General features: G+C 35.9%; 1 protein-coding gene across 11 annotated transcripts in view; it reads right to left on the reverse strand.

The window, feature by feature from the left end:
• LRP1B (LDL receptor related protein 1B) overlaps positions 1 to 12,035 on the reverse strand; it is a 743,839-nt gene that overhangs the window by 243,642 nt on the left and 488,162 nt on the right. For all 11 annotated transcript variants that reach the window (XM_074595863.1, XM_074595857.1, XM_074595859.1 and 8 more), the window contains 3 exons: positions 10,195 to 10,377; positions 3,211 to 3,411; positions 532 to 777 (listed from right to left, as the gene is read on the reverse strand). In XM_074595863.1, coding sequence (XP_074451964.1) covers positions 532 to 777; positions 3,211 to 3,411; positions 10,195 to 10,377 — 630 coding nt within the window. The remainder of the gene's footprint in view (positions 1 to 531; positions 778 to 3,210; positions 3,412 to 10,194; positions 10,378 to 12,035) is intronic.

Consider the following 12,035-nt stretch of genomic DNA (forward strand, 5'->3'; position numbering starts at 1 on the left):
CAAAAAAAGTAACAGAATGTCACACGTGAAAAATTAGCTTAAATTGTGAATGCTAACAGGCAGTAGATAATTGACTACGTGTGTGTGCACGTAGTTGCAAAATTAAACTTCTGAACCGTCAAGTAAAACTGACCAATACCATGATGTCACAGATTGATCCGTTTCTTCAAAGTTCGTAGAAAATCCCTCCCTCATATTCCATATATAGATACACACGCTTGCATATATATCTTCGCGCATATTAAACATACATGAAAACTGTATAAAACTTCAAACAACTTAGACATTATTTGGTATTAAAATTCTTAGAAAGTCTTATAAGCAAGGAACTAACATTGCAATACCCCTTCATCCTGCATCAAGGATAGGGACAGTTTTAGTGAGTTCTTCAGATTGCCATCAGCCCCACACTTGGATAACCCAAGCCTACATTTCTTATTAAAAAATAAAGGAAGGAAATAACCTCTCACTAAATGGATATAACAGCTATTAACACCTGGAATATGGAAAATTGACGGAATTTCAACTTACCAGTACTAATGCAATTTTCTCCATCCTTACTGAGCTTCCAGCCTTCGTAACATGAGCACTTGACAGTATTTTTATGCTGTTCACATACTTGGCTACACTTCAGGTGCTTGGTACAGTAATCCATAATCTCACAAGTTTTGTTGTCTATACTGAGACTGAATCCTGCAGGGCAGGAGCACACAATTCTTCCTCCAGGAACCACAGAACATTGATGGCTACATCCACCATTGTTGAGTGAACATTCATCTGAAATAACATGGAAAAAACCCATTAAGGTCTGTAAGGGCTGTCAGTTATATTGTATATTCTTAAAGTCACCACGTCAACCAAAATGCATAAAAGGCTACTCAAGAAACGCAAGCTGAATTTTAAATTTTTTAAACAGCTTTCTATATTTAATTTTTAAATTATCTAATTTGTAAGTATCCAGCGTGGTAGCTTTACTGCAACCTTTCAAGATTTCAGCATAGCAGATGTACAATGCATGTACATTTTCAGACTTTCGTGCATATTATTAATTCATTAATAATTAAAGAGTGTCCATACAGTCAGTTCAAAGACCATTATAGCTCAACCATCTTCAATGGTGATCAAAAACTGATGCACAGAGCATCATTTGGGATGCTCTGTGCATTGGGGAAAGCATACTTTCCCAAGTACTTCCCCCTTGCTTCCAGCCACTTGACCTTTCAGGGACAAGGCTCCAACTCTTATGTCCTACAGGTCTGCATCACAAGTAACTTGTCAAAGAAACATGTACAAATATGTAGTAAATATCGGGATTTTTTTCTCCTCCTTTTCCAAAACAGCTAGTGGACAGTACTTCTGTATTCTCTGTGTTGGTGCTCTCACGTTATATTCTGCAGGTAACTGATGATTTGCAAAGCTCTGCTAAATGAATTGAAGGTGATTTGTGAAACCTTTAAAGCATCTGTGTTAAAAGCATGATAATTGTGTCTGTGAGAAATTTTGTGACCTCTGGAGCAAAAAAGCATAGAACTACTCCTTACCTCATAGTACTATTGATATCCAGGGAATCAATGGGAGGGCCAAACTGGTCTGTTGTTGCACTGGAAACTAGGCTTCACTTTGATTTTTTAATCTACTTGTGTCTGTAGTTATTTTGTTTGATTCTAAGAAGTCTCTGAAAGCCTTGCTCACTTGTGATGAAAGTAAGAAATACAACAGTTTTCCATAGAACTATTTCCTTCCCACTCAAAAAAAAAGGGAAAAAAAAGGCCTTCTAACAGTTCAGATTTCAGGTTTGGTTTTTCAGGGCTTTTTTTATCATCACAGAAAGAATGAAGCTCCTTAATGTGTCTAACATGCAAATGTGTTGCTCAGCATCCCACATTTTGCCCTTCAGTTTATGCTTAGGTATGCTTTAAAAGTAAATACTAAAAAAAAATACTAAAAAACTAAATAATAAATAAATACTAAATAATACTAAAAATAAATACTTAATAACTGCTGAGATACCTGCTGACCAATAACACAGCATCTAGAAAATAACCGTGAAAACCCAAGCTTGGCCCTGTACAGTATTCAACAGGATATAGGTGTCATAATGGGCACCGAAATGGCATAGAAATAATATAAATGACCTTATGCTATAATTTCTTTCCCCTGGAATCTAGCCAGCATGGGATCCATATGTAGCTCTCAGAGGACTTATGGCTACAACATAATCTTAACATATTCCAGAGGAGCAGTGAATTTAAGATCCCCTCTCACAGTAGTCCGCGGACCAAGAGAGCGGGACAGCGTGAAGATCTCTTTGCCACATCCTGCAGCAGCTGTTGCCCAGCCAGTGAACTCTGCCTCCTGTGCTGAGCAGCTGCGCTTAGCCCAGCGCAGGGGCTCCTAGTAAAGATAGATCCTAGAGGGTGAAAAACCTTGCAAACATCTCCAAATGCTTTGTAGCAATGCTGGAGATTGTAAAATATTTTATGCAAAGCAAGGTCAGTGAGGAGCGGCAAGTTGTTGATATAATAAAAAAGAATTATAAAATTACTTAAGTTTTTCCTACAAACCATGTTTCACTTTTATCCCTAAACCATCACTATAGTACACCACTACTGCTATAGTATTATAAGCTCTTTTAAAATCTATTCATTTTATCTTTGCATATATTTTAGAATAATTCAATTAGGTTATCTGTTATATTTCTGTTAGATTTATAAAACTACTTTTGTACATTTTTTACTGAATATAATTTTGCTGAGATAACCTACATTATCTGACATGCCCTGAAATCCTTTCAACACCAGCATCAGGGAGACATGTTAACTCCTCCTAGTCATCCCAATGCATTTCGTCACAAACTCCTACACAGCTACAGCCAGGATTTTACCAACTCAAGCTTCTGTAGTTGGAGAGAACTGCAAATTAGCTTAAACCCTTTAATATATACCAGAGCCTTTTAAATTGTTTACCTCCAGGAGAGTTTTAAGTCATTAGGAAATTAAAAACTTACCTAAGGAACTATGTTTTCCCTTATTTGAAGAAAACTAATACTTAAAGCACAACCCAGTATGTTTTAAATTAAGTAAAAATCCTCATATAGGCTACACTGTGACAAAGTTTCAGGCAGATTAACATCAGAACTGTTTTTTCAATAGTAAGTATTGTGACAGACAATATGAAGAATAATCAGGAAAATGTGTCTGAAAGTAGTACCACAAAGATCGCCTTCATCAGATCCATCAGGACAATCTCTTCTCCCATTGCAGAGCTTCTCAGGCTGTAGGCAGATGGAGGTATCATTAGCACAAGGGTATTTTGGTGGTCCACACATATAGCCCTCGCAATTATCCTCATCAGACTGATCCTCACAATCAATATCGCCATCACATAGCCACGCTTTGCTAATGCATCTCCCTTGGAGAAAAGAGACAATAAACACAGGAAATCAGACTGGAAGCACACTTTAGAAAAAACCTTCAGTAACAATACACAGATATTCTTTTTTATTATGCTTTTCTATTAATAGTACTTTCCTCTTAGATGAGCAGAAAGAAACCAACTTGTACTTATACTCTGAAGCATCATCCACATCAGCGTTGACAGTCTAATTTTCCAAAAAACATCAATCCTAATCATTCCTACACGGAACAGAACTGCACGCAGGCAGGACATATCCTCATAATCTGTTAAATATATCAAATTATACTAAAATGTTTTAACTTTTTTTTTTTTCCTGCTTTTCTTCATCTCTTGCTCTTTACTGTCTACTCCAACAGCCTTCCATAGGAGCAATGTTTCAACATCTGACTTTATAAGCATGGCTTTGAGACACAAAAATCTTTCTAGGAAGTATACCCAATACATTCCCAGATTATGTCAGATAAAGGATCAGCTTTTAGACAAAACTACAGCAGATGAAACTTCTTACATGATTTCAGTTTTATCAAACCAGGGTCCAGATCATTACCTTCACTCCTTAAAAGGGGGAAAAAAAATTCCACTTTTGTGCTGACCATCATTGTTCAGAGATGCAAGACATCTCTTGATTGAGAAAGGAGTTATGATCTTTAGAAAACATACAGGTATTAAGTTCGAATCACCCAAGCCAGGGATTTTAATAGGTGAAAAATAACCAAGATTGTCAATGCAGGTATGTGTCTGTGTGTGCTCCTGTCCCAAACAATTTTTCAACTCTCAAGCATAAACTTGTAACTTGCTAGTTACAACCAGTAGGGGCTACTTCTAAATTTTGATAACACCTAGACTGAACAGAAGTGGCATGTTCAGAACTGGCATTTATTCTCCAGTTAATAAAGACACAACAGGCAGAACCATGAGTTAAGGAAGCTGATCTTGCACAGTGTTTCTGCCTATAAACTATTTAGGTAGAGAAAATCAGACTGGGACAGGAGACTGGAGATCCTGGAAACGTTTGGATCTGTTGACAGCAATGCTGGTGGATGCCCTTGAGTAACTGGTGATGCCTGAGACCGATAACTGGAAACTGTTGCACAGCATGAACTAACACAACTTGGTGCCCAACCGTCCCAGTTTGGCAGCAATCTTCTCAGTAAGAAATCGAGACTGATGATGACTTTGTGGGGGAAGCAAGGAAGTAAGCGTGTGAGATAATCAATTCGGGTAAAACTCTAATCTTCTTGGTTCTTTAATAAACCTTCAGTGTCAAATCTGCTACAGGCTGTCTTTTACTCTGTATCGCCCATGACGTGGTTCAATATAAAACCACCTCCAATTCCGTGCAGTTGTCCACACAATGTAGCAACTCTCCCCTAACCATAACTCTACTCTCTGCCATAATATAGTAGTAGATTTCAATTTCCTTTAAAACAAATATTTGCTTAAGATTAGTGTAATGCTTTCCGTTTGCTATTTTCGTCTTCTTTTAATGGGAAGGGTGCCGTCGTCCTCACAGAATGACAGTGGAATAAAACACAGTGAAACCAGACCAATGGAAAAAAATACATTTCTGCAACGTCTCACAAGGCAAATGTGAGACTGCCTTCACTTTTGGAGAAGAAAAGCAGGAAGTGAACCTTCATCTACCGTGAGTGCAGTTTCAAACACAACATAATTTTACCAGTGCAAAATCACCTGGAAAACTTAAATAGGGAATGGTGTCAATTAGATTGAAAAGCTTTCGCCATTTTCTGTGGTGGTCAATGTCCCAAATATCCTACACTGAAAAGACAGAATTGCACTGACACAAGGAAGCAAAGCTGTCTGTATTATATATATGCAGTTTATGCAATCACAAGTATTTCAAAAAAGTGTCCATATTCATTATTATCTTGAAATGATCATTGATTTTATATATTATAACACAGCAGTAGAATGAAAGCTAATGAAAAACACCATCAAGCAAGCTAACCAGATCCCAGAGTAAACTGACATTGCTTCCAGGACAGCTCTTAATCTGTTTTTTAATCTTTTATACATACAAATATTTACAGCGCTAATCAGTTTTCCTGCCTTTCTCTTACCTTAATGAAGATATATTTTATAATAAAAGATTAATCTTCCACTATGATAGCCATGACATGTTCTTAAGCAGAATATACTTTCAAGGAATTAATCTTTGCCAAAATTCTAGAGATAGACTTAATGAAGTATTATGACTATCTTCAAATCATTACTTAAAATTCACTGATATTATTTATTGCCCCTTATTGAAATTCACATTTTTGGTTTCTAGGAACCTTTTTAGTAAGATTCCATCACAAATTAATTGCCTCAATGGATATATCTGTTCTTTTCCATAGCTCTTCTGTGTTAACACAGAAGATATACACGTAAAGCAGTGAATCAGAAGTTCTGAAGCAACAAGTATGTGGGCAAGCCAGATCCAAATGCTTCTCCAACATTTTTTTATTTCTTACAAATACCAGCAAGTATAACAGAATTAAGTTCTTATATACCGTTCAGTCTTTGTTGGGATATTGAGCCCAGGAAGTTTTTTGACAGATTATATATTCAATTGTAGGAAAACTACTTTGGTGGAGCGTTAATTCCATAATTCCACTCTTACACTTATTTCTTACTGCCTAAAGCTGTAATGCCTTCCTAACCTACAGAATGGACCTGATCTCATTTCTATCAAAATGAAAGAATGTTCTAATCTGACATATTTAATAAAATGTTGTGATGGTCAATGATCTTGCTTGTCTTTTAGGACAAACCTGAGACTTAGACTGAACTACTTTGTTTCAATAACATAATAATTTCTGGTATTTAAAAGCTTTTAGTAGAAAGCAGATGTTTATAAATGTCTCTTGGATGAGACAGAAGAAAAAAATTCTGCACCTAAAAAAAAGACAGCTGTTACCACAGAAAACAATGATAACATGAACTGAGGATAAAACCAGTATTGGAACAGCATATACCATTTTCTAATTTACTTGCTTTGGTGGTTTCTTTTAGTTTAAATTTTTAATGTCAACAGAATTCACCCCTCCAGTCAGAAATTTCATCATTCTGAACAATCATTATCTTCATAAGGTTATTAAAGTAGTTGTACAAGATGTGCAGCTCTAAAGATCTAAAAGTGAGAGAGGACACGGAGCAGGGAGGGAACAAGAGGAAGCAACGCTGGTAAACCCACCTTATAACTGATACCCTTTCCACCCACCCTTTGAACTCCTCCATGCTTCCCATTCTGATGTTCTGAGTGTTCTCCTCTTCCAAAACTCTTCTCATGCCATATCTCCACCCTTTCCTCCTCATCAGCCTTCACAAAAACTGTAGGGCAGCCCTACCAATTTCTTCATCATCTTCTTTCTCGAAAAGCCTTCCTTCCCAGCCTTCCTCAGTATTAACATCTCTCCATTCTTCTCTACTTGTCACATACTTGTATCTTGACTTACACTCCCCATTCAGACAGCGCTATCGCTACTGCCCTATTCCAGTATCACTATGGCAATCACCCCTTGACTTTATTTCTGCTCTATGTACATTCCTTATTTTCCATTCCAAAGAAATCTTACTTCTTCCCTCATTTTCCCCCCCTCTAGTATATTATTAACATGTGAGAAAAAAGAAGTACAAAATAATAGCCCATAGGGCAGCATTAAAATGGTAAGATACAAAATGAACTGCTTCTTGAAAGAAATAAAAAAAAAAGCAGTAAGTATGACAAATACACAATACAGTTCAGATCTACTGCTTACAAAACTGAAGTATTCATGGCTCTCTTGCATTTGTCTTCACAAAAGTACTTAGTACTTGATTATGATCATTACAGTAATTAGTTGACTTTTTAAGTGAGATTGCACAGATTCTGCTCTTGGCCCAGTACTACTAACTGCAAAGTAGGACAATGTAATAAAAAGGATGGATTTATGTAGCCCATAAAAGTGATTTGAAGTACATGCCTGTAATAATTTTTGGAGGACAGAATCAGAATTTAAAGTAGGAAGCTGGATCTTAGTCTAATCTAATTTAGTCTAGTCTAATTTAAAAGAAGTCTAATCTAATTTAAAAGCAGAGAATAACTACCTAGAAGCGGCCCAACAGGTCAATCTCAATCAGGTAGTTATTGCATGTCATATCCTACTGCTACAGAAGCTCTAGTATATTTTTCATCACATATCACCACAAACAACCACGTGATGTTTTTGAAGAAACTAGAAACGTCATTGTGACATCTGTTAACTCAAGTACCCCGCAGCATTTTGGTTGACTTTGGATACCACAGCTCACGAATTGCAGAGGCGGGACAGTTCCAGTGAGATGAACAAGAATACTAAAGGTTTACAAATATAAAATAAAAATAGAAGACGTGAGGGAAAAAGAAAAGTATTTGTTTATTTAACAAAAAATGTGGTTAAGGAGACATATGACAGAAGTCTTTCAATACTCAAAAGATTTTTATACCAGTGAAAAGATGAAGACAATCAACTAAGCTTGGAGCAAAGATTCACACGACTTATTAGGAAAAAAACGTTCAACTATTAGAGGTAAATTATTAAAATGCTATCTATATAAGTTACAGAATACCCTCTTATTGGATATTCTTAAGTGCATATCAGAAAAGGGGCTGGATATGATGGGTTCTTGAGACCAACATTCCTCTAAGCAGAAAAATCACTTTTGTCTGAAGGCTGACAAAAGCTGTAATTGTAACACGACACTCAGGCCTGTGGCATTGTGACAGATTAACCAGAGCCAACAAAAACTACAGTATGGAAAGACCTTGCAGCTACTACTTACAGCCATAAAACAAAAAAGACGTAAGCAAAAAAGTGGGCAGTAACACTTCACTATTACTGTTCTCACCAACTGTCATGTCCCTCAAGATGTATTGGCTGTTTCACCTCCCCCCATACACACATTCCTACCCAGACCCATCTTATTTTGTATTAGGAAATCAGATGTCACCACCTAGCAATCTATAAGGGGAGAATTACCCAGTTGCTCCTCATGTGACCAATTCTTATGAATGTGGACGCCAGACAGTATTATTTCTTTAGAATAATCCACAGGGAATAGGATGTTTAGTCTGAAAACTGAACGGATTGTGACAGAAACTATTTCTTATAAACGCATTACTCATTTGTCCCACCATATGGAATTAAATTGAAAAGTAGCTAAACAAAAATTTGTTTTTTTTGTTTTCTGTTCCAATGCATTACCAACATGCCTCCCCTAGACCAACAATCTTGCTCCTTCCAGAACTGATGGAAGGAAAATAGTGAAAGAAAAAATTATGGATGAAAGTGTCACAACTGATTCCTAAAATGATGTTTCCAAAGAAGCAAGAAACATGATTGCATCTACCTCTAAGTCAAAGCCATATACCTTTGAATTTAGCAAGTGTTTGATGAAATTCTATTTTTTTTTCTGTACTTATATATGCAGCTAGAGAAGTCACATTTCATCCTTCATCCTGTAAACTGAGATACTGCCCTCCTTGCAATATGACTGTAAACATAGGTAAGTGCATAATGAGGCAGCGTAGTTTAAGACCTTTTCCCCATTTATGCACTAGGAAAAAGACAGTACCAGGAAGAAGAGTATTTCCTGTGTCAGGGTTTCTATCAGCCTATTTCAGGAAATGGACCATTCTATTAAAAGTGAATAATCCCTTTTTAGTTATTGAAGCTATTTCATTTCACTGCTACTTGTTCTATGCATCTTTATGGAAACTGTAAAAACACAAAAGGAAACGTTTTGATTAGACAAAGTTCAGTATTTCCTATTTGTTTATCCGGACATCATGATTTCTCTAACTTTAAAACCAAAGTAGTAACAAACCTCCTTTTCTAAGCTTTTCTAACACGTTCTAAAGTAGTTCACTTATTAAAAAGGAACTCTCGGTTCACAGTATAGATTTGAATAAAGTATTTTACTGTATCCATACACGTTCACAAATACTTTTGGACAGAGCGCTCGTAACTAGACTGCAACATTTATCACGCCTCGCATGATAATGCTATGCACACAGGCATTAGAATGGATTCTCCTTTCCTGTAATAATTATAGTTGCCTAATGGCAACGATATTACTACTTATTATATCCTGAACTAAATTTTGCTTTTAAAGGTTATTTTACCTCCAGTATTTGATTAAGCTTTGAAGAAATTGTAAAAAGATTAATACAATGCTGACATATATTAATTTCTTCCTTAACTACACTGTCCCTGAAGAAAATGTTCTATTATTTTGCAAAATATCCTCATGTAAAGATTTTCACATTCTTTCCACATTTTTTAATAAAGTATACTTAGCAAAATTTTATTTTAAACATTCTCAAAGAATTTATTTTTCTTACAATATTGTGGTTCGAATTTCCAGTGATGTAGTTCTAATTCTTTGAAGTCTTCTACCTAATTACTTTATACCATTTCAACCAACTTACTTATAGGGCCAAGATGGAAAACAGACAAAAATACTTGGACTTTGAAGTACTATTAAATGCTACAATTAAGTATTTGGTTTGAGGTACTATCATACAGAACAGTTTCAGCTTTAAGTAATCTCAAACCCCATCAATTTTATATTGTAAATGAGAAAACGGGTTAAGAGAAGTATATTCATATTCTTTTCCTGGTGTAAGTACAATAAGTAACATCACTTCAGTAGTATTAAACATTAAAAGCATTATTCAAATAGTAGATATGTGATCAAATCACACAGACAGACACACAGACACACTGAGTAAATGTATCTGCAAGCACATACCTGTACTCTTGCAGGAGAACTTTGTTTTTTCATCACAAAGTCGTATAGTTCCATTACAGCCCTTTTCATCACTACCATCTTCACAGTCCTTTTCTCCATCACAGCGCCACAACTCAGGAACACAGTTCCCGTCAGGACTGCACTGAAATTCCTTCCCATTGCATCTTCCAGGGGAGGGAGTTTCTTAGAAAAAGAAGAATTACATTGAAGAACTTGCTCACGTGAGTTTTTTCCACTCCAAGTCTACAATGCCTTAGAATCCTCCTTCCTAATCAAAGCCAAATTCAGAGTCACAGGCACAACACTCAAAGCTCATTAATCCTTTCTAACCCAGCACTCCAACAAGAGCTTCAGATAAGCTCTTTCTTATTCTGTTCACTCCTTCCACTTCCCCCCTCCACTACAGTTTCAAGGTAAATACCAATTTTTTTTTTTTTTTTTTTTGCATAGCTTTCAGACAAGAACTCATTTGGAGATGTAAGGAGGACCAAGGCTGATGAAGTTTTCCTGGTGCTTCGTTAGCCCTGCCTCTCACCTTCAAGTTACATTCCCTCCTCTTTCTTCATTCTCATCTTTTTTCCAACAAGGTCCATCTCCAACTTCACAAAACTTGAAAGGTCACATCTTTGCTCTACTGCCACAAGAGTTCTGGCTCTGACACCTGCCTGCCTTGTGCTATGACAGCACTGACAGACTAGTTGTAGCCTTTCTGAATTCCACAGCAGTGAACTTCAGTTCAGTGCAGCTATGAAATTAGTCTTGAATGTTTCAAAACATAAAAACTATGTTTTAATTATTACGATTTTATTATGATGATTATTATATTATTATGATTTTAATTATTCATCACATAGTCAATTCTCTAAGTATTTTCTAGATTGTGTCCTTTTCAATTTTATCCTTGCCCTCCTTTTCCCAAACTATTACCACTGTGAGCATTTCTAGCATTTCATAACTTACTAATGACAATTACATATATTTTAAAGTAATGATAAACCTATACATTCCTGTTTGTACCAAAAAGCATCTAAATAAAGTCTTATAGGACTGTCTATAAATATATGGTTTATTTTATTAAAAGTTGCTGTGTTTTTCTTTTTCTCTAAACTTTCTGCATTCTTGCATTCCATTGTAAATAGAGGAAAGCCAAGGTGCTGGACACGTGTACGTCACGTAGCAGAGCAGGACACAGAAGATGTATGAACTGGCAATAACTGTGCTATTTCAGAGACAGGTGCACATCCCAACTTAACATGGTATTGTATAAAAAGATAGAGATATCTCAGAGCTTTAAGCTCTGAGATAGACATGAACAGGGAGGAAAGTGAGTAGTTTAGGTCCAGAACAATTATTTTGATACAGATAAAAAATAATAATAACCTTCCTAAATATATAAAAAAATAAGGACTTTACACTACTCCTGCACAGCATTCTGCTAATTCATCTATTTATATGAGGTTTGCAGCTAGACTTAGAATATAAACTTATGAGAAAGAACCAATAAAATTGTGTAAATTTACTTTGTTGTGGACAAATCACTATGAGAAAAATATGAAAGAAAAATATTCCCTCATTCTTATCTGATTATTCTTTATCCTTTGGTACAAGCATCCTCCCCTTCTCCCCCCACCCAAATAAATACAATCATCTGTTGCATTTAAACAGGAATGTAGTTTGTTAAAACATTTTTATGCTTTAGTAACACTTGAAAAAAACAACATGCATCAGACAAAAATTAGTGTTACTGCATAAAAACCCCCAGAAAATATAAACAGTAACTTAAGGAATGCTGCTTAGTACCTCTTTATCTAGGCAGCATGCATCTCTGTAAAAGGAAAAGC

This window comes from Larus michahellis, chromosome 7 (genome assembly GCF_964199755.1).
Source record: "Larus michahellis chromosome 7, bLarMic1.1, whole genome shotgun sequence".
NCBI lineage: Eukaryota > Metazoa > Chordata > Aves > Charadriiformes > Laridae > Larus > Larus michahellis.